The sequence below is a fragment of the Lithobates pipiens genome, unplaced genomic scaffold (genome assembly GCF_037356315.1).
Source record: "Lithobates pipiens isolate NorthernLeopardFrog02 unplaced genomic scaffold, aLitPip1_a1.2 Scaffold_25, whole genome shotgun sequence".
In the NCBI taxonomy this organism is placed as follows: Eukaryota; Metazoa; Chordata; class Amphibia; order Anura; family Ranidae; genus Lithobates; species Lithobates pipiens.
The window spans coordinates 188,548,989-188,573,471 of NW_027507787.1; the positions used below are offsets into that span (position 1 = coordinate 188,548,989).

At 41.9% G+C, this 24,483-nt stretch overlaps 1 protein-coding gene across 1 annotated transcript in view; it reads left to right on the forward strand.

Annotated features, from left to right (window-relative positions):
- SEMA4G (semaphorin 4G) overlaps positions 1-24,483 on the forward strand; it is a 305,506-nt gene that overhangs the window by 70,518 nt on the left and 210,505 nt on the right. The window contains exon 2 of the mRNA XM_077455317.1: positions 13,211-13,364. Coding sequence (XP_077311443.1) covers positions 13,247-13,364 — 118 coding nt within the window. The 5' untranslated portion in view covers positions 13,211-13,246. The remainder of the gene's footprint in view (positions 1-13,210; positions 13,365-24,483) is intronic.

Here is a 24,483-nt window from a genome sequence, read left to right on the forward strand (position 1 = left end):
CGGCTATCTATGCCTGGAAGTGGGTGCAGATACCTGTATTATACAGATATCTGCACCCCTCTCCCCCCTGAAAGGTGCCAATTGTGGCAACGGAGGGGGGAGGGTTCCGTCATAATGTACTAATATGTACCGTACCAGAGCCCTCAAGGCCTAGTATAAGCTTACCTATAGGTGCAAGTTCAAACGTTGAGTTTAATTCCACTTTAATATCACTTAAAGTGTTTTTTCTCTTCCCTGTAAACTGATATATTCTGCTGGAGAGCTTGAGAAAGACAACAGTCTTGCTGGTTGGATCACTAAATAAATAGTTTTCTTTTGGGTTTAATATTGCTTTAAGGTCCCTGGTGTTTAGTACATTAATAGCTTACATGCTTAGTAAAACCATTGGTCCTTAATATTGGCTGTTTTCTCCTTGATGTCACTGGTCTCTAGCGCATGGAGTAAATAATGTTAATAGCAGCCCTGCTTACAATCATTCTGCATTTCCTTTTCAAGGGTTATACAAAGTGCAAACTCCTTGGTTGTAAAATATCAGCTAACCGCAGCAAGCTGTGCTGCATTCAGTAACGTGACGCATACAGTGTTGTTGATATGCAGAGCTACAATGATTTCCTGGAGAGCTCTTTATTTCCGTCAGCAATACACTAAATACGTGCCAGTTTTGTAGAAATATCATCTGTATGTACAGACATTACCTGACGTGCGCCATTATTCAGGCGTAATCTCTGCAGCACTTATTTATAATTCCAGCCGAGCCACAATGTATGAATGAATTTCAGGGCAGAAAGAAAATACATTAGTTGATTTTTTTGTTAATCTTTTATGTTAATAATCAAAACCAATACAAAATTGAGGCAGCTTGGTGAATAAAGAAATACCTTAAAACTACATAAAAAAAACAGCAATTATACAGGGGTGGTCACAAGTATTTATACACATGGAGCAATTAGTGCAAGTCTAACAGCAGAAGATTTATGCCCCGTACACACGTTCCGATTATCGGACCACAAAAGTCGCTTTCGGACAGATCGTGCGATAATCTGACCGTTAGTACGCAGCTTTCGACAGCCGATCGCGACAGTCTGTCCAACCAAATCCGAAGGGACAAACAGGAAAACTTTGGTCGGATGACAGCCCGTCGTACGACAATCGTATAGCCAGTACAGTATGCGTCCGATAAATGTCATTCGACAAACACCACGCATGATCGGAAACACGAAAATAAACCAGGACACACGGGTCACACGTATTTGACATCATTTAAAAGACGTAGCTACGCACGACGGAAGATTGTTCCAGAATCGTACGACAAAAATCTTACACACATTTTGCACTGTTGTATTCGATCTTAGTTGTATGCAACAAAATGTGAACGATCGGTCGTACGATAATCGGAACGTGTGTACGAGGCATTAAGAATAGTATTGGCATATTCTTTTAACCATCAATCTAATGCCCTGTACACAAGGTCGGATTTTCCGACGGAAAATGTGCGACTGGATCATGTTGTGGGCTACATCTGACTTTTTCCGTCGGATTTTCCGACGCACAAAGTTTGAGGGCAGGATCTAAAATTTTCCAACAACAAAATCCGATCGCATAAATTTCCGATTGTGTGTAGACAATTCCGACGGACAAAATGCCACGCTACTGGCCCGTTTATAGTCCCGACGTACGTGTTGTACGTCACCTCGTCCAGAACGATCGGATTTTCCGACAACTTTGTGCGACCGTCTGTATGCAACACAAATTTTGGCCAAAATACGTCGGAAAAAATCCGACGGATTTTGTGGTCGGAATATCCGACTGTGTGTACAGGACATAAGATTGGTATTTGGCTCCAACCATAAAAAGGAGAATCGCCACAAAGTGGTCAACCTGCAGCCTCCTAGAAAATACATTTGTTTGTAATCGGGTGTTTCTATTTTTTATTTTTTAGGACCCATATACAGTATTTTGGTCACATATTCAATGGCACCACATCAAAAGCACATTTTTGTTTTAGGCATCGTTCAGATTTGCAGTTGCAGGGGGGTATAAATGTGGGGTTCAGCTGGGTTTTTGCCGCCTGCCATCCGCCACCCCCCTTGCTGCAATAGGTAATGTACTGGGTTGTTTACATGCTGCGGCTGTGATGCTTCGCATTTGCAGCAAGGTAGACCTGACTTGTAGTGATTGGCGGGTGGCAAGCTCGCTGAACGCTACACATACAAGCCCATAGGGAAGCCCTGCAAATGCCCCGCAACCGTGCATTGCAGGAAAAGTGGGGTCAAAACAGGAGGTGAAGAAGCATCGCATTGCGTCCTCACCATTTATCAGTAGCCACCGCAGTGCGATCTGAGAGTGGATTGGACTTCAGACGTAAGGGAGATTTAGACAAAAGTCGAAATCTACCCTTAAAGAAGAAGTTGTAAATATTCTATAATTAAACATGTTCCATGTTCCACCCATAGCTGAAGTGTAGTATGTTCCAGCTCCTGCCACCAGTTCCCCTAATCCCCCCCCCCCCCCCACCCCAAGTATGACAGCGGCAGGGGATCTACACACTTAACCACTTCAGCCCCGGAAGAATTTATCCCCTTCCTAACTTTTGCGATTCAGCGCTGCATCGCTTTAACTGACAATTGCGCGGTCGTGCGATGTTGTACCCAAACAAAATTAACGTCCTTTTTTTCTGACAAATAGAGCTTTATTTTGGTGGTATTTAATCGCCTCTGCGGTTTTTATTTTTAGCGATATAAACAAAAAAAGCAGCAATTTTGAAAAAAAAAACGCATTTTTTTTTTTACTTTTTGCTACAATAAATATCCCCCAAAAATATATAAAAAAATTTTTTTTTCCTCAGCTTAGGCCTATATGTATTCTTCTACATATTTTTGGTAAAAAAATCGCAATAAGCATTATATTATTATTATACATGATTTATATAGCGCCAACAGTTTACTCAGCGCTTTACAATGTATAGGGGGGACAATACAAAAGGTACAGGAGGGCCCTGCTCGTAGAGCTTACATTCTAAAGGGAGGGGGTGGTGATACAAAGGGTAATATCTGCAGAGAATGATTTGATGGGGGTGGCTCGGGGAATTGATTGGTTTGTGCAAAAGTTATAGCATCTACAAAATAGAGGATAGATTTATAGCATTTTTATTTTTTTATTTTTTACTAGTAATGGTGGCGATCTGCGATTTTTATCGTGACTGCAACATTATGGTGGACACATCGGACAATTTTGATACATTTTTGGAACCATGGGCATTAATACAGCAATCAGTGCGAAAAATGCATTGATTACTGTAAAAATGTCATTGGCAGTGAAGGGGTTAACACTAGGGGGCGGTGAAGGGGTTAACTCTGTTCCCTGGGAGGTGATTCTAACTGAAGGGGAAGGGGACCGACTAGAGGAAGTGACGGATCGTAGTTCCGAGCTAATTGGAACACACAATCTGTCACTCCTGTCAGAACAGAACAGGGAAGTGTGTGTTTACACCCGCTCGTCCCGGTTCTGTGTCTCCATCTTGCGATCGCTCGTTGCCGACGGTCATCGGGACTGTCGGCCATGAGCATCGGTACCTCCGCAGTGCAGCACGCACCTGCTATCTGGCCCCATGGTTTTGCGCAGGGGAGCCAACCTGCCACAGTGCAGCGGCGGTGGCTGGTCCGGAAGCGGTTAAAAATAGCACATCCACGTGGGGCTCCGCCCACACAGCTGCGTCATTCATTCACAGTTTTGAATGAATTACAACTACTATCAGCTACTGTGGCTGATGGCTTGTAGTCCCAAATGAACCACAGAGGTGCTTATGTGCCCTCTTGTAGTTCATCCACAAGCCCTGCAGTTTTTAAACAGACATATCGTATGTAGGTACAGGCTGAAAACTACCAGTCTTGTCTGCAGAGGCCTGACATTGCACCTCTGATTATCTGACCACGGGTGCAATGCTTTCCAGGCTCCTGTGCGAAAAAAAAAATCATGTTTTTTTTTTTCCTGCAAAGAAGAATTAATTATTTAAGCTGGCAATCTATATTGGGTCACTATTAAGAACACTCCAAACACAGGTCGCAAACGCAGTGCATTTTTCCTCTCTGGATCACATGGTACTTTTGTATCAGTTACAGTGCATTTTTTTAAAAGTAGTGCATGCACTAATTTTTGTGCAGTACAGTGTGATTTTAGCCCATCTAAAATAAATTAGCTGAAATCGCACCGCACAGAACTGCATGTGAATCATGTGCAAGCATGCTATGAACTGGCCTTAAAATTTTATGTTTTTAGTTGGGCCTTTAAAAATCAACAATTTATTAACTCTTGAGTTCTCCAAGAAAGTACACAGATTTGTTTACCCTATTTTAACAGGTTAACCTAAGATGTGTTGCCTATGGCAAGGTATAGATAGATCCCAGAGGCCAGTACTGTAAAGGGAAACGCTACTGTGATTTACAACAAAAAATATAATGTATAAAATTGCTGTAAACAAGTCATATTGTAATTTAATGTTAATAAAAATCCCCCTTCCTTTTAAATTTTCTGTGTGGCCCCAACCCCTGCTCCCATGTCTTTTGGATTTGATTGACAGCAGCAGGAGCCAATGTGGAGGGACAGAGAGAGCAGCACCACTGCATTCAGGCACAGCGCTGGCCCAAGAGATCGGGATCAGGTAAGTATTTGAGCGGGGGGGGGCTACACCTATAAGGTTTTTAACGTTTATGCTGAGAATGCATTAAGGTTAAAAAAAAAATGAAAAAAAACTTTAGCCTTTACAACCACATTAAAGGGCATGTCCACATTTAATCCTCTGCTAAAAAGCTTTGAAAGGGTAACCTTTAACAGATTGTCTGCCATGTGACAGCTTGGAAGTTTATAGACTTGTTCAGTGTACAAAAATTATAAGCGTAAAAAGATCACCTACATAAAGCTACTTGACATTTTAATTTCAAAGCTGCACACTTGGTTTTGAAGTGCGGTGAGCATGGTAGGGAATTCAGAAGAACAGATCTCCATATGGCTCTCAAAGCTTTGTGTTCATCATTTGGCTTGATTGTTCCAGTCTGTTTTTCTCAAAGAACTGTTCTGGGTCTGTAGCCATCCAACATTTATAGCTCTGGGGTCTCCTGCCACAATTCTGGCTTATCTCCACTTTGGATCTTGCCCTTCTTGACATAAAAGGGACATTTTTTTTCCCTCCATATCCAGAACATCAGATGTAGAGAACACACATTGGGGGCGAGGGGGGAGAGATTGGTGGTTATTCACATGTGCAATTCCGGTGCTGTTAAAATGGAAAACCTGTATCTTTACTTCCCTGTAGATCAGGGGTCTCAAACTGGCGGCCCTTCAGCTGTTGCTAAACTACAAGTCCCATGAGGCATTGCAAGGCTGAGGCCGCGTACACACGGGCGGATTGTCTGCCCAACTTAGTCCGCTGAACCGTGTTTCAGCGGACAATCCGCTCGTGTGTGGGCTTCAGCGGACCTTTTCAGCGGACAGTCTGACGGACTAAGTCTTTCGGAATTTCCGTAATTTTGTCCGTCCAAACTTGGTTTTGTCCGTCCAAACTTGGTTTCAGCGGACAGTCCGCTCGTGTGTAGGCAAGTTGGACGGACTAAGTATGGCGCATGCTCAGAAAGGATTTACACGGCCGAAGGTTGCATTGCAGTGTATTGGACGTCGTATTTCTAGTCCCGTCGTACGTGCTGTACACGTCATCGCGCAAGCTTTCAGCGGACTGTCTGTTCATTGTGTGTGGTCAAGTCCGTTCATTCAAAAGTTGAACAGACTGTCTATCGGATTGTCTGACGAACTTAGTTGGGCAGACAATCCGCCCGTGTGTACGCGGCCTGACAGTTACAAGCATGGCTCCCACAGGCAGAGGCATGATGGGACTTGTAGTTTTGCAACAGCTGGATGGCCGCCAGTTTGAGACCTCTGCTGTAGATGTACAATACTCTGGGCTAGTGTATTGTTGAAGATGAAAAGGTCACTGCAGCAGTCTTAAGTTTGCACCGATCACAGGTGTGGAAAATAAGTTTTCTTGGGGAGTTCTATATACAAACACCACACTACAGTACTACAAGTGCAGTTGCTCTAGATCTTGAGGGGAAGATCTGTTGATTTCTATCATCCAATCAAAAATACTGTTTTTTATTTTCCTTGCACGCCCCCCTCAGATCTACAGCAACTGCACCTCCAAGTGCACTTCCAAGTGCACAGTGTATTTGCCTAGTAAATAAACCCCATATTCTAGCCACTTCAAGATGGTGTATATATATACATTGAAGTGGTTTACTGGGGTTATGGCTAAAGCTATCAGCCTTAACCCCGGTATCTTTTTCTTCAGCCGGCAGCTTGTCTTCTCATGAAAGCATTCCGAGCAGCTTGATTTTGAAGGGCTCTCATCGTCGGTGGGATCCAAAATTTGTGGCTTCTCTCTTTCTGTATTTAGAAGTTCTGAAAATCATAAACTTTACACAACTGAAGAATCCTACTCGATCTAAAAACATACAAGTCTTTTTAGGCAGGTCAGCTACATTATGGGCTAATTTTAGACATAAGGTGGGGGGTTTGATATAGATGGGGTCTATCAGGCAGTATTTTTTGTAATTCAACATCTTTTAATATAGGCCAATGCTCTCTGATGGTTTTCTCCATCTGTTTATACTAGCGGGTGAAGCTTGCCACAAAGGTGACTCCAAAGTCCTTTCTTCTAGTATCCTCCTTTTTAAACAAGTCCTCTATACTCCATGTCTCCTACCATTCTTTTGGTTTTCTCTAGATCTTTGGAATTATTTTGGTTTTCTCTAGATCTTTGGAATTATTTTGGTTTTCTCTAGATCTTTGGAATTCTTTTGGTTTTCTCTAGATCTTTGGAATTCTTTTGGTTTTCTCTAGATCTTTGGAATTATTTTGGTTTTCGCTAGATCTTTGGAATTATTTTGGTTTTCGCTAGATCTTTGGAGTTGTAACCTTTTTCACGAAACCTCTCTATTTAAGATCATAATTCTTTTTTTGTTACAATTTCATCTTACCCTCATCATTTGGCTTTTGAAGATGGCTCCTAGCCATCTGGGGTGATGGCAACTTCTCTGTGGGATATACTCATTATATCAACTTCTTTAAAATAATTTTTGGTAAGTGGCTGGTTGTTTTCTATATACGACAAGGTCCATAAAACCGATTACATTCTAAATCAAAAGTTGCTGATAATAAGATATCATACTGGTTGTTGCCAATTTCCCCAAGAAATTAGGGAGCACAAGAGCACTTTATTATATTGAGACAATATTTGCATCCTAATTTTGTTTATTGGATGTTTTTTGGACTTTTCATCTGATTTTGTCATTTTTATTTTTGCACAGTTGCAAGAGCTGTACTCATCTATTTTTTATAAATAAAATTGCAAGGATAGCTATTTTATTCCTTAGGCCTGTGCTTAAAAAAAAAAGTATGTTTGGGGCTTCTAAGTAATTTTCTAGCAAAAAATACTGATTTCAACGTGTAAATAAAAAGTGCCAGAAAAAGCCTGGTCTTAATGTGTAGACACTTTAAGACCAGGGAGGAGCTATGTTTGTAGAGAGGGAGAGGCTATGTTTGGACTTTAATGGTATGGTTTATCAACTGATATTAAACAGTCAAGAGTAAAATGAAGGACATTTTATTACAAAAATATATATGATGACTTTTTCACAAAATAAAAACAAGTTATGACAATCAAAACAAACTGCAAAAGCTGCATCCTGTCGTGACGACTAGAACATAGATACCATCTGTAAACTGGTTGCTCTACATGTTTCGCGGATTTACATTAGCCGCTTCTTCAGGAGATTTCTATATTTAGATGGTGTACAAAAATATGTGTCCTATAGCTATGGGGATAGAAAAAAAATGCATGTTACTCACAACATACATTTTGTGAATACACCAATAACATTTCACATGTGTAATATATAAGACATCAGTTGAAAAATCTTCCATTGTCAATATTGCATCAGTTGCAAATCTTCCACTGTCAAGTTGAACTGGATGGACTGGTGTCTTTATTCAACCTAGAATCTAACTATGTAATATGTCTTACCGATGTCTGGTCTTAAAGTGGTTAAAACGCTTGTCAGTACTACAAGGATGTGACATTTGAAAGTTTTGTTAGTTTTAGTAGGTTATGGAAGCTGCATATTGAGATATTATGCACAGCAATAATTATGTTGGTGTATTGGTGGGAGGGGGCTGAAATGGTAGAGCTGGTCCCGTTTTCACATACTAATGCAGTGACTTGGTTAATTGTTTCTGCTTAGCCCCAGAATCTGAAGGGATGAGTTCATCGCAGCCTTCAAAGGTGTTTTTTTCCTTTTGTGACTGATTACCTTTAGTGAAAATCTTTGTCTATAAGTGCTGTCTTTGGGTCTAGCAGACAATCTCTAGACCCGAGGACTGTTGTATGACAGGAGTAGTGATGTCACCAGTTCGGCTAGCGTCTGACACCAGCCGTTACTGGGGATTTTGGTGCCAATTGCAACAGAGGATGGAAAGGCCTTGGAATGCTGGGAAGGTGAGTATCAAATGGTTGTTTGGGGGCCACTGTGACCTTGTCTCTTTAAATAGTCTTTTACCAAAGGATATTTTCCAGTTTTTCAATGCAAGCTTGTGAACAGCGTTCATAGAAAGTTTTTCTCCTCCTGAATCTTGTTGTGGGATCATTCATGGAGCATCTTCTGCCTCTGGCATTCCTTCAACTGTTTGTTTATATGTAGAGCATGTTCCTTGTAGGCTGACCAAACAATACCTTCCAGCCATTTACCATTCAAAGCCAAAACAAAAATAAGCATGACCGTATATCTGCATTCCTTGAGGGTTTTCCCAAGACTTAAACAGAAAATACAACCCTCTGCTAAGCTGTGTTCACATCGAAGCCATTCAAAGACGTGTAATGCAATCTGTTATCTCAGGGATCTCTTAAAAATGTAGGATTGTCATATAAATCAGTTCTGACTATTATATCTGTGTGCGGCAGAGCGTTGAGTTAAATGCTGTCTGCATCAATTTTTTTTGCAACAGTGTGCACTTTGAAATGAATGGTAAACTGTACATGTACTGAGGTTTAGTGCAATATTACCACTAGCCAAGAGGAATTATTTTATTATTTTTAGGCAAAAAGCATGCAGTAACACAACATGCCATAACCTGTTATAAATGAGAAAAAATGCATGCATTTTACAACATGCAATTAGTCTGTGCACTGTAAGCCCTTGTACACACGGTCGGAGAATCTGTCGGAATGTGTCCTATCGGACCGTGTCGTCAGATAATCTGACTGTGTGTGGTATGCATCTGACTGATTCCGTCCGAATCTCCGTCCGACCCAATTTTCCAACATGTTGGAAATATTTCCCGACCAACTGGGCCGGACGGACCTAATCCGATCATGTGTAGAGCATTTTGATCGGACCAAGTGCCACGCATGCTCAGATCAAATTCCTACATCAAAGCTATTGGCTACTAGCCTAAATGTAGTCCCATCGTAACGAAATTACGTCATCACGTTCTGAAAGATCGGATTTTTCGCCAACTTGGCCCGACCGTGTGTATGCAACAGTTTCGGACACAATTCGTCGGACACAATTCGTCGGACTAAATCCGACGGGCAAAATCCGATGGATTTGGTTGGCAAAATCTCTGACCGTGTGTACGTGGGCTAAGTGTACTGCAGGTACGGTTGCAATAGATCTGAGGAGAGGCTCTGATTTCTATCATCCAAACATGTGCAAGCTAAAATGCTGTTTTTCTTTTTTTTTTTCTTTTTTTTTTTTTACATTTTCCTTGTGATGTTCCCTTCAGATCTAGAGCAACTGCACTTGCAGTCCCCAGTGTCTGCATCTTCTGATTCATGTCAATGGGCAGCTGTATACAGCAGTAGTGGGTTCTTATATGGCCCTGTGTAAGCACTTAAAAACATTTTATTCAACTTGCAACATATACATAAAGCAAAAATAGAGAACTATAGACTTTCTCAACTAGAGAGCAGCCAAGCTTTGTTCAATTTAAATTCTCATATCACTGAGGGCAGGCTCAGACTCTCCTCTAGAAGATCCCAAGGTGGGCCTTTTCTCCATTGCTAACAAAAAAAAATGCAGCTGTGCTGTAACACTTTGCATTCTAGGTAGGATTAGGGACTTCAGGTAGGCAGTATTGATTTAAGTCAGTGGCATGTTTCCGGTGATTTAACTCCCCGCTAGCGACCAAAAAGGCGTTAAATGCCACCGGAGCGGTGTTTTGCCAGTGGTATTGCAGCGCTGCCCCGTTGATTTCAATGGGGAGCAGCGGTGGAGGAGCGGTGAGTTCACTCCAGGGAAGCTGCTGGCAGGACTTTTTGTGATGCCCTGCCAGCGCACCGCTCCAGTGTGAAAGCCCTCGGACCACTGGAGTGAATGGAACTGCTTTTTTCAGGCACTATTTTTAGTGTTGTAGCCCCTGAAAAACGCCCTCAGTGCAGAAGGGGTCTAAGGGAGACACAATTCTTGTTCTTGCATGCTGGGGTGGCTATAGGATGCTGCAAGAGAAAGGAGCTACCCTGAATCAGGAAACCTGGGGCAGTGACCAGGGGGCACCTTAAACTAGAACATAGGCAAAGATTAAAAGATAAAAAAAGCTGCATGTTCAGTAAATAATTAAACCAGCTGCTGAAAGTGCTTAAATGATTTCGTTCAGACTGAACTTACATTTCTATACAGCGTTAGTATAATCTTCACCTGTTTAACCGTAACCCATCACAGTAGTCCCTGACAATATTTTGCCATCACACACATACCGCTTTATGGTGGGCCCTCCTCCCTTTCTCTGGTGTGCCCCAGGTCTCCAGTCCACTAAGAAGGAGCGAGATGAAGGCATTTGGCCCAAATACACAAGTTTGACATTTCTTGGTTTTGACCTCTGTCAGGTTTTTATTGCAGCCTGTGTCATGGGGGAGATTTTCCCTCAATTCTTTTCTGTGTCTGTGCATCACTGAGACAGTAAAGCCTCGTACACACGATCTGATTTTCCGATGGGAATTGTGTGATGACAGGCTGTTGGTGAAAAAATCCAACCGTTTGTACGCTCCATCGGACTATTGTTGTCGGATTTTTCACAAACAAATGTTGGATAGCAGGTTTTTAAAATTTTCCACGGACAAATGTGTGTTGTTTGATTTTCCGGTTGTGTATACACAAGTACGTCGGACAAAAGTACAAAGTACAAACACGCATGCTCAGAAGCAAGGACAAGCCAGAAGCGGTCGGTCTTTTAAACTAGTGTTCGTAATGGAGAATTTTTGTGACGCGGCAAATTATGAAATCTCGAAATGCAGCGCACATTCTCTTCTTCTTTAACCTCCCTGGCGGTATGATTATTTCTGAATTTAGGTGCTGAAAGCGATACAATTATTTTGCATGGAAATTTGGCGTTTTATATTGTAGGCCTGCAATTCTTGGGAATAACTCACTTAAATCTGTTCAAACAAGAGTGTAGTAGACATCCTGGGTATGATAAAGTTTATAATATAATAAATAATGATAATAAATAATAATAAAAAGTATTCAATAATGTAATCAAATCCAAAAACACAGAAATTTGCTCATTTGCAGAATTGTCGCTGTCATTAGATTTAGTGTTTGGTGATGAATTTCCCCATGCAAGTGATTCTAATTTATTATCGCTGTTTTCTAGTTGGTCTAAAATCACTTTTGACATAAAGGGACAGTTTTTGGTTGCTATGGACAATCTCCAAATTCCAGGCAGAAAAAAACAGTGCATGCAGGGCACTGGACAGACCACTATGGACAAAGGGGATGAGTCATTTTTTTATACAGTACTGTAATCTGTAAGATTACAGTACTGTATCTGTTTTGTGTATTTTTACTTTTTTGAATTTGGCGCCGATCTCCGCTCCCGTGCGCCGTAACGTCGCAGGGAACGGAGCTCGGTGGCACTCGGGCACTGTGTAAATCGAGCGGAGGACAGCTCGATCACACAGCGCGGAGGACATCGCTGGATCCAGGGGACAAGGTAAGTCACCTCTCCCTGTATCCAGCGATGCGATCCCGAGTCTGGCTCAGGGTTACCGCTCGTGGTACTGAAATTGTAGCCCGAGCCAGACTCAGGATTACCGCCAGGGAGGTTAATGAGATAATAATGAAGCTGCTTTGCTGGTGATACTGATGGTGTTATTGCAAACAAATTTTCAAAGGCTTTTTTTTTCTAGTGATATCAAGAATAATACTATTATTGTTAATTATTATTAATTATCATGTAGTTTTTAAGATCAAAGATACAACTATGTTGGTGTCCCTTGTTAATTTTAATTGTAGCTGCTTACTCCCAAACTGTCATTTGAAGTAAAACACATAGCCAAGTATTATTCTACACAATTCTTTTATTGTGCATTAAAAAAACAAAAACAAATAAAATTAGATATGCTATCTGCCAATAGAACTTAACCAAAAAGTGCATTCTATGCATCCAAAAATATAGAAAATGTATCAAATCATTATTATTCAACCCAAAAATTAAAGGCCTTGTGTATGTGTTCTGCTTCTTAATATAGGGGGTCAACAATGCCAAGAGTTGGTGAAAGCAGGGGTCAGTCATCTGGAAATAATTCCGAAAATCATCTGAATTATTCTCCTGGAGCTCCCGCAGCAAAGGCATATGACATAATTTGTCACGATTTAATAAAGCAACCAATTTTTGGTCCAAGAACTCCTCCTCCTGTTCCTGGACTGGACTTGGGTCAAAGCAATAACTCCAAGGCCAATAATAAATAACACCTCAAATTCCGATTATATCCTCCGGTTCTGCAACATGTCTGCTCGACAAACGGCCGTTCAGAAATTAAATAAAAGGCATGAACTGAAAAGCGCTAAATGAAAAGTACAAATCAACACTTTCCAAACTTCTACTAACACGAAATTAGCAGAAGGAGCCCAAAGGGTGGCGCTAAAGAGCTGAAAAAACATGTAGTACTTCACTACGTTCATATTTGTTGCCCAATTCCTTGCTGTTTGTATAGATGACAAAATCCAGGCACACGCCTTAGGACAGAAGTCTGAGGTTTTGTCTGCGGAAAATCCGATTGTGTGTACGAGGCTTTAGGCACAGTAAACTGATTTTCTAACTTTTCCCCATTGAACCAAAATGGAAACTGTTTTTCATATAGCATTCATGTTTTTCTTTTACTTTTCAGGATGAAATTGCCAACACAAGGTTTACTTTAGAGAAGATGAAGAGGCATGTGGCTTGTTACTTTGTGGCATTGTGCGCAATAGCAATTGGGTATACATCAAAGAGGTCAGCTGCTGATTTGGATGCGCGTCCCAGGAAAACTGTAACATATAACGGTAATTTTATTTATTTTTCCTCCTTGAGACATTTTGACAAACGTTTTGCCAAGAGAGACATTTTGTATCCTGTATGCTGATGAGCTGATTATAGATATGCCTCTATCGCTAGCATCCATCAGACATTATTGACTGCTTAATGAGCATGGGAGCGATGGCACTTGCTTAAAACAGCAGATCGTGTTTGTGGAGAATGAATTAGTGCTGCTAATGATGAGAAGCTCCTGTACGCAGATAAGTAGAAATGCGTTTTAATGATACTCCCATGAAAACGGGAAAATGTTTTGGGCATCTCACACCCCCATGTTCTGCTAAATAAATTGCTTGTTTGCATTGGGTGAATCAGAGTGATTCTTAAGGCCCAGTTTTTAATTTTCAAAAGTAACAAACATATCATACTTACCTGCTCTGTGCAATGGTTTTGCACAGAGCAGCCCCGATCCTCTTCTTCTGGGGTCCCCCTGCAGTGATTCTGCCTCCTCCTGCTTGCCAGTTGTCCCCATAGCAAGCAGCTAACTATTGGGACACTTGTGCATGCTCGCACCAGAGCCAGCTCTGTGTGGCCAAAGACACACAGAGCTCTGCGTGGCCCTGCCTCTGCTCTCTTCTCACTGGCTGTGATTGACAGCAGCAGGAGCCAATGGCTGTCCATTTTTGTTTGACCCAATAAAAAGGGGGAGAGAGCTTCTGGTCTGGTGCACATCGCTAGAATAGAACTCTTAACTGTATAACACAAAAATGTGAAAATCGGGTGCAAATAGCGTGTGCGTGTTATATGCCGATACTTCAATTTTAGCTGCCTCGGAGGGAACAGGGAGAGGGGTGGGACGAGCGCCGTCAGATTACATACGGTGAGAATCTCCTATTTACTTGGCGGCCTCTGTAATAGGAAGTCCTGTCTCCTAGGCCACCATTGGACCACTGTTCTGTGTATCATAGGAGATTCTCACTGTATGTAATCTGTCGGCGTTCGTCCTGCCCCCCTCCCTGTCCCCTCTAGGCTGCAGATGGGCATTGATCAGGCTGAACTGATGGCAGTGGTGAGCCTGCTGCATTAAAGGCAATGGTGAGGCTGCTGCATTGATGGCAATGGTGAGGCTGCTGCATTGATGGCAATGGTGAGGCTGCTGCATTGATGGCAATGGTGAGGCTGCTGCATTGAAGGCAATGGTGAGGCTGCTGCATTGATGGCAATGGTGAGGCTGCTGCATTGATGTGGACTGGTGAGGCTGCATTTATGGCACTTGTGAGGCTGCAGATGTTCATTGATTGGGCTGCAGTGATGGCAATGATGAGGCTGCAGATGGGCACTGACCCTTATTTTGCTTAAAAGTTCCTTATTTCAAATTGTTTTCCCTGAAACTTCCCTCTTAAAATGAATGTGCGTGTTATACGCTGATAAATACGGTAAGTCATTGCTAGTGGCAAACAAAAACAAGTTTATAATTGATATTTAGGAAAATATTTGGTTAGTCTTGATTGGCAGTAAAATGTAAGTTCTAAATTTGGTTTGCTTGGTGGACTAGAGTACAAACTGTGAAATTCTGCCCAAGGAATACCGGATTTACCAGCAGACTTGAAATGTGCTGTTCTCTCCTAAATGGGAAACTTGTGCAAAAAGACTGCTGCCATTTAGGAGCACCTAACGTGTCCTCCTTGCTACCGACCAGACTGTTTAGTGTCTGCCTGACTGCAGTACAACCAGAGACCAGAAACCAATAGGCTTTTATTTAATATATATATATATATATATATATATCGGTATCAGTGGGAGGAATAGTGCCCCATTGTTGGTATTAGTGGGAGGAATCATTGGTGTCAGTGGGAGGAATGGTGCTCCATCATTGGTGTCAGTTGTGGATGGAATAGTCCCAGAAGGGCCAGATAGAGGCAAGCAAAGGGCCACGTCTGCCCCCAGAGCCGCACTTTGGAGACCACTGCCCTAAGACACAAATATAGGATCACTCTCCTCTCCGCTCCATAACATGGGGGGAGGAGTTCTGTAGTTTACAGAAATAACCTGGACAGGACTAATAACACTACTGAGTGCACAGAAACTCACCAGCTCACCAAATTTTCTGGTAGGATCAAAATATATTTTTGTACTTACTAAAAAGATTTACCAATTTTCTTTGAATGCTATATTTAACAGACCAAAAGTGTTGTTGGGGTTCACACATATGTCTTATAGATGATTACTGTCTTGTTTTTTTTTTAATTGTGAAACTTAAAATGTTCAGCTTCTCTTCCTCCAAACTAGCTCAGATTTAACCCTTGTACACCCGGTCGGAGATTCCGTCGGAATGTTTCCTATCGGAGCGTTTTGTCGGATATTTCGACTGTGTGTGGTTTGCATCGGACTGTTTCCATCGGAATATCCGTTGGACCAAATTTTCTAACTTGCCGGAAATATTTTCCGACAAAATACTCCGATCATGTGTAGCCTACTCCGACGGAAAAAGTGCCACGCATGCTCAGATCAAATTCCTAGACCAAAGCTATTGGCTACTAGCCTGAACGTAATCCCGTTGTAACGAAATAACGTCATCACGTTATGTACAATCGGATTTTCCGACAACTTAGTCCGACCGTGTGTATGCAACATCACTTCCGGACCTGGTCCGGAATTAATCCGTCGGAATAACTCAGACGGATTTGGTTGTCGGAATCTCCGACCGTGTGTAAAAGGGCTTAGTGTTCAAGAATGAAAGCTTAAATACGAAGTTTAAGTCTGTATTTAGCACCATGAAGAATTCCAAGTTCATAGTGAGCAGAAGATGACAGCTGCTGGTCTATACAGCCTTCTACTGTATCAGCAACAACCAATGCTAAGCCTCCCTAAAATTGAAAACTAAAATTTGAGACCATCTTGTAGCCTTCCAATCTCAATCATTTTAATTTCAATTCTTTTTGGTTGGACTACAGAATTCCAAGTGTCCATAACTGAATACATGGACAAACATCTTTACAATTTGCACTGAAATGTATACTAGACAACCAGATCAAATGATGAGGTTCTAAGAACTGATTACGTCATATTGCACAGAACACCTGGTTGACTGAACAGGATGATTGATTGATCAAAGTACAGATCTTGTTGACACACCGATTACTTCATTGTGTGCTTCCAGTATTAGTGGGTGTGTGTGCATAGATCCATGAGTGATAACAAGAAATGCACATTTGTGCTTCAGGCTACATTGGAGCTCCGGGCCTAACTTTTTACAGTTTTTTTGGTGTAGTATAGAAGGAGAACAACCTTTTCTCCCCTTTTGGAGAATGTTCTCTCAATTACCATCTTTGCGGCTATACAGTTAGTGAATAGAACTATTTTTCCAATGGGGATACAGACTGCAATAAAAAACTGGACGGAGGTTCCAACCATTCCCGCCTTATCCGAAATACCAGGCAAAAGTTCTGACTTTTCCACTTTATATTGATGGCATCTGCAATCTGCCTTGAGATAAATATTGCATATTATTTGTATGTGTGTGCACCATATTTTTCTCCAATTTCCATGACAGGTGTAACATCAAATGCTCTGTGGAATTTCAGATGGTGTGTGTGTATATAGACAATCCTGAGAGCCATTTAAAGGGCTAGTTCACCTTTTTGGGAAAATGGCAAGGTGAACTAACACTGCTCTGTGCCAGGGCTGTCTAGTCAGAATTGTTCTGATTCCTCCCAGAAGCACTGCAGAATGAACGGGGAGAAAAGTGGGGATTTTAAATCCCTGGATGACACTGACAGCTCACACCCCCAAGTACAATGGGTATTCATTATTTCCTGAATTGTGAGCTTACACTTCAAAGATATTCCTGAATAAGTATAGGTTGTATGAATTTAGATGTTATCATTTTAGTTATTTAAGGCTATGGGGGTTATTTACGAAAGGCAAATCCACTTTACACTACAAGTGCAAACTACAAGTGCAAAGTGCCCTTTAAATTGCACTGAAAGTGCACTTGGAAGTGCAGGAGGTGTAAAGCTGAGGGGTAGATCTGCAATGAGGGGAAACTCTGCTGAATTTATTATCCAATCATGTGCAAGCTAAAATGCTGTTTATTTCCCTTGCATGTCCCCTTTGGTTCTGCAGAGACTGCACTTCCAAGTGCACTTTCAGTGCAATTTCAAGTACACTTTGCGCTTGTAGTGCAAAGTGAATTTGCCTTTAGTAAATAACCCCCATTGTCTATTGTGAATCTCACCAGATATACTACAAATTTACAAATTGCACTATACAGTATGGTCAAAAGTTTGTAGACCTGGGACTTCCATACTGGCTTCAATGCATAGTGGAAATTGCATCACTCAAATGCCATTGCACACTAAGACCCCTTTCCCACTGACGCGCTTTACAGGCTCTACAGCGCTAAAAATAGTGCCTGTAAAGAGCCGCTCCTGTCTCTCCAGTGTGAAAGCCCCGAGTGCTTTCACACTGGTAGCGTTGCGCTTGCAGGACGTTAAAAAAAAAAACTCCTGCGAGCAGCATATTTGGAGCGGTGTATAAACAGCTCCTGCCCATTGAAATGAATGGGCAGCGCGGCTATACTGCCTGCATAGGGCTGCTGCAGCAGCGCTTTGCAGTGGTTAAAACCTTTTCTTGGCCGTTAGCGGGGATAAAATTGCCCTGCTAGCGCCGATTTTACTGCCGACACACCCACCACCCCAGTGTGAAAGGGGCCTTAACCCGCTGGTTTAAACAATGCTGCCAAGTGCCAGTCCTCTAGCACAGCACATCTCACTCTATAACAAATCTTTAAGGATTGAGATGGGGGCCAATCTCTGTTCATTTTAGCCACAATAACAGGAACACAAAGACTGCCTTCAGCTCAGTCTCCTCCCATATTACACACCTCCCTGATGCATTTCACACGGGCAGGGGTTAATCATAGAGCCCTGTCCGAGACACTACCTCTGCCCATTTCATATCAGCTCTTTTTGTATGTCTTATGCTGTCCATACACTATACGAAAAATCGGCCAAACCCATTTTAGAAAAATGAACATTCGGCCGTGAGCGCAAACGATAGTACCATCATGTAATGACCAATAAATCGTTCAGTGGACATAAGTTAATTGTTTTATTTACATATACCAAGTGCAGACAGTTCGGACAGGAAACGCATTAACCTTTCAATTTATTGTTCGCTCGTCAAAAAATTTCCAAATTGTCCTTCGCTTTTTCGGCTCAAAAACGTCCCAATGATTATCGATTTTGTGCCCATTAACTGTCCGAAAAGCGAATAAACAATCTAAGTGGCTGAATTTTAGACCATTGTTCGTATAGTGTATGGCCGGCATTAGGCAGTAAGCTAGCATTGGCATCGGTGATGCTGATCCTCTGTCAGGGCCAGATAAGGCAGACCTTCACTTCAAATGAATGACTTTGCCGCAGCCCTTGTAGACGCATCATTAAACGTGTGCTCTGGACATCTGAAATTATTTCTTTACAAATCTGAAGGCAGAAGATAAAGCGTTCTCGCTCTTTATGTACAAAAGGGAATGATATGAAATAGAAAGGTACCCAATACCTTTCCGGAAATGAGTACAAATTCTTCTGAAACGTAATTATCTTTTTATATATATAAAGCTGTTAAGGTGAATTCTAGTATGGTGATGGCTTCTCTTTAGTGCCTTGTCTGCAGTGTTTTACATACCCGCTATTAAACTGGCACTCAGCGCTACGGATACATCTCTGCAACTAGAACATATGACAATGGCAAAGTCCCAGTGCACATCCATATTGCAACAGGATATGGCAGGTTTGTTGGGAAGAAGGGAGCAGTCTGAATGTTAGCCCTTGACTGCAAGGATAATAAGACAGTAAGGTTTTTAAAATGCAGTATTTTACAAAACTGTTCTGAAAATGCGGTATAAGTGACAGACTTTCTTTTGTGAGGACAGGAGCTGTAACCTGGGGATGCACCGATACCATTTAATTTACAATAAGTACCGATACTTTTTTATTTTTAGTACTCGCCGATACCAATTACCGATACCAACTGTTTTGCTTTAATTTCAGCTGTCGGCAATGGTTCAAAGCATTGAAAAGTTATTTACAAATTAAATAAAAAGATTTTTTTTTTATTTAGCGCTTTTTCAATGTGAAATGTGTAAATAAATGTTAATATATATGTGTAAAAATATTCACTAACAAAGCAAACAATTTTTTTTTATTGTTTATCGTTTATAAAATAAACGTGAACAAAAGGGGAAAAAAAGCAGGGAAAAAATAATTAAATTAAGGAGAATAGGAAGTTAATTAAGGCTGATTAGAGTAAAGTAAGGGTTATTAAGGGGTTAAACAGAGGAACATTTGTTCATCCCTTTGATCTGCAGATGAAGAAACAGAAATATACAAAAAGAAACCAGGGGGGTTTATTTACTAACGGAAAATCCACTTTGCACTGCAAGTGCACTTGGAAGTGAAGTCGCTGTAGATTCGAGGGGGACATGCAAGGAAAATAAAAAACAGCATTTTAGCTTGCACATGATTGGATGATAAAATCAGCAGAGCTTCCACTCATTTCAGATCTACCCCTTAGATGTAGAGCGACTGCACTTCCAAGTGCACTTGCAGTGCAAAGTGGATTTGCCTTTCCTAAATAACCCCCAATGTTTCTTTTTATTTTAGTGTTTCAGGGCTGAGCAATGTTGTTAATAAACATTGGCTGCTTTTTTTTTTTTTGACAGCTCCAATTACCGGACTTCTTTAACCACTTGCCGACCGTCGGATGTATATATACATCGGCAGAATGGCACGGCTGGGCAAATGGGCGTACAGGTACATCCCTTTGAATTTGCCGGCGTGTGGTCACGTGCATGCCACCCTGCCGGAAGCTCCATGAGTAGGATGTCCATGGGGATACCCGCGATTGTTTTATGGAGCTGAAGAACAGGGAGATGCTAATGTGAGCAAGCATCTCCCCATTCTGGCTAGTGACACTGTCACTGATCATAGCTTCCTGTGATCGGGAGCTATGATCAGTGAAGTGTCATTCGTAGCCACGCCCCCTAACAGTTAGAATCACTTCCCAGGACACTCTTAACCCCTCCCTAACCCCCTAGTGGTTAACCCCTTCACTGCCAGGGAGAGTTTTACAGTGATCAATGCAATTTTTTAGCACTGATCGCTGTAAAAATGACAATGGTCCCAAAAATGTGTCAAAATTGTCCGATTTGTCCGCCATAATTTTCCAGTCACGATAAAAATCACAGATTGCCGCCATTACTAGTAAACAAAAAAATGTATAAAAATGCCAAAAAACTAACCCCTATTTTGTAGATGCTATGACTTTTGCGCAAACCAATCAATAAACGCTTATTGTGTTTGTTTGTTTTTTTTACCAAAAATATGTAAAAGAATATGTGTCGGCCTAAACTGAGGAAAAAATCTTTTTTTATATATATTTTTGGGGGATATTTATTATAGTAAAAAAGAATCCGTTTTTTTCAAAATTGTCGCTCTATTTTTGTTTATAGCGCAAAAAATAAAAACCGCAGATGTGATCAAATACCACCAAAAGAAAGGTCTATTAGTGGGGAAAAAAAGGACATCGCAAAAAAGTGCTCTGATCTTTGGCCAGCAAAATGGTCCGGGGCTTAAGTGGTTAACACTGGGGAAACCCACTGACAGCTCAAAGAACCGAGCCTGAAAGTATCGTTTGGTATTGGTGCATTTGCACGAGTACTGATACTTGTGCAAATACTCGGGAACGGCACCGATACTATCGGAGCAACCATACCAGTGTAACCAAAGTATGTTTGTAAAGTTGCAAGACTGGTGCTACAAATGACTTTTTAATTACATTTGGATTTTTCATAATAGGCAGCGGAAAAAGTAGTAGCGATGTACTGTACATGGTAGCTATACCAACACAATAGATGTGAGTACTGAAGACTGCAACGTTTTTTATGATTGTGGTCAGTGTTAATGCTCCTCTGTTTTGTCCATCGCCATCACTATTCACACCACCAATTTATCCTCTGGGCCAATCAGCTGTCACTGGCTCCTAAGTAGAGTGTCATAGTCTTCTCCATTGACCCTATGAAGGAGATGAGATGGTTGGCCAGTGATGGCTAAAAGCTCTTTTATTGTAGGTAGGATAAAGTAATCCTTTACTGAAAGCAACATGGATTTGACAAATGCCGGCTTCTCATTCTAGAAGTCCTAGTGGCCTGGTTGTATGCAGAGCCCCCATCATTCTACCATGGAAGGTGTATTTCACCTTGAACAACACCCAAGGCTCAGGTGTAGCATCAGGCAAACATACGGATCTGACTGCAGTAAAATGGAATATGTCTGAAATGGGTTGTGTAACTTTTTCATACCATTGTTACTCTTAGCCCTTGTACACATGGTCGGACATTCTGACAACCAAATCCGTTGGATTTTGTCCAAAACTGTTGCATACACACGGTCGGACAAAGTTGTCGGAAAATCCGTGATGATGTTATTTCGTTACGACGGGACTACGTTCAGGCTAGTAGCCAATAGCTTTGGTCTAGGAATTTGATCTGAGCATGCGTGGCACTTTGTCCGTCGGAGTAGGCTACACATGATCGGAGTATGTCCGAATGGAGCATTATGTCGGAAAATTTTACCAGCAAGTTGGAAAAGTTGGTCCGTCGGATGTTCCGACGGAAACAGTCCGATGGAGACCACACATAGTCGGAATATCCAACAAAACGGTCCGATAGGAAACATTCCGTCGGAATCTCCGTCCGTGTGTACAAGGGCTTAGTTATCCTGGGTTTATTATGTTCTTTATTAACTATTCACCAAGGTAAGCTTCTATTAACCAGTATATTCTTATCACACCTATAATTTACAGGTTGATACTTCAATGATTAATTCCTCTTAGGAAACAAAACTGGGAGAAAAAATAATTTACTTGAGACCAGACTGAGTTATTTTAGCACCTTATTGAAACAAAACAGATGGAACAATTCATGAAGGTGCTAATGAGGACAGTGAACTTGCCGTCAATCAAGCAATTAGCACTGTACACTTCCTCAGATGTTTAGAGAAGAGGTAATTACGAGCTTCACAGATCATTTTTATGAGGAGCAAATGATGCATCTGTAGATTCCTATTTAGCATTACAGATAATTGGTATAAGGCCAACAAGCTGTACTAAGCAATGTGTGTAAGGATGCCCACAATTGTCAGGATACCAAGCCCAGTTATTGGTGCTGTACTGTCTGGGGGCAGGTGGAACCACTACACTACATTGTCTCCAACACCCAAAAACTACATGGTCCGGCTGAATCCTCTTCAACACCCCGATACGACTTTATTGTAGTTGCTCTGGTCCTAACCTGTTTAGGACCTCTAGGGCATCGTACCCAGGCACGTGTGACAGAATGCCATCATGCGGTCTGTGGCAGTGCAGTTTGCGTCCCTTTTGGAGTGTGATTTACAGCCTTAACCAGAAACTAAATATAACCAAGGAAAATACTTGGCGGTATCAGAAAATGATTGTTCAAGGAGGAAAACCGCCAGGGGCGTCTGTGAGAAATATTAGCTTTGTGCTTGCAAGAGAGTGAAAGGGGTCATATTCATCGTTTTTTTTTCTGTTCAATGTTGAGTAATTGCTTTATAAAGGCATTTTCTGCTGCAGAATATAATGGGAGAAGAGAAGGCGTTAACATTATGGCAGTGAATTCATAAATTATCTTTAGGTTTTCCCATAATATCATTAAGCTGTGATGATATATAGCTGTATGATTTGGTCATTTGCAAACGAATCTAGGCTCTGTAATTTTTCAGACCTTGCATGGGGGAGCATTTAAAGGATGAGGTTGAATTCTAAAAATTGTTGACCTTTCTTGATTTCCTCCTGAGCGATTTAAGATGGTGTAGGTATGGCTTTGCAAATGGAAAACTAAAATAAATATGAATCGTTGGCCTTCTGATTGATGGTATTAGATATTAAAGTGATAGTAAGGTCTTGCTTTTTTTTTGTTTAAAAATACCAAACATGCTATACTTGCCTGCACTGTGCAGTGTTTTTTTCACAGAGCAGCCTGGATCCTCTTTTCGGGTCCCCCGCCAGCGCTCCTGGCCCCTCCCTCCTGCCAAGTGTCCCCACAGAAAGCCGCTTGCTATGGGGGCACCCGAGCCACTGCCCTGTGTGTCCATTTAGACACAGAGCCGTGACTCAGCCCCACCCCCTCTCTCTCATTGGTTTTGATTGACCGCAGTGGGAACCAATGACGCCAGCTACTGTGTCTCGGCCAATCAGGAGAGAGTCCCTTGGACAGCCGAGGCTCTTGTGCAACATCGCATTTTTACACATTTAACAATTTCAAGATATGTTTTCTGGGTTAAGCTGGGCAAGGGGAGGCGAGTAGTTTTACAGCAGGAGAGTAGTACTTCAGGCATAAAAAAGCATGCGAAAATGCATGTATCAATTTAGACACTCCCGTTGAGATCTATGGGACACAAAACACAGGAATACACGCACTCATACACATTCTCAGTCACCCTACGTTCTATACTCAAAAAAAAGTAAGAGTTAACCGGGACTAGGGATGAGCTCAGGCGTGTTCGCATACTCCACGTGCAGAGCCCGCCAGGAAGTCGGCGCAGCGCTGCTCTAATTGCAAGCAGTGAGACAATTCCGGATCTCGGCAGCCGCACATCGGGGCAATGTCTCGCTGCCTGTGATTAGCGCAGCGCTGCGCCGACTTCCTGGCTGGCTCTGCACATGGAGTATGCGAACACGCCGGAGCTCATCCCTAACCGGGACAGTTAGAAGGAATGGGATTCTGTGTAGTCATGAAAAATCCTCCAGTGTGAATGAGAGTGTCACAAGTTAGGCTGCAGTTTCCCACCTCTGTATTCGTACCTCCTTGCTGCAGTGCATTTTCTACCCTGATTCCTTCCACTTGTGTGGTTTGGCTGTGCTCGCCTATGGGCGTCACCTACTATTCTGTTGACTTTTATTTCCTTTCGTCACTTCTTGGCCCACCTCCTAGTTTGCTTGCCTATTTATCAGTGTAGCCTGTGCAACTTCACAGTTCTCTGAGCTCCTATTCGCTTGTTACTTGTGTAATCTGTGCCTGACTACCCGTGCACTGATCCCGCGGCTTTGTTCACCACCTGTGCTTGT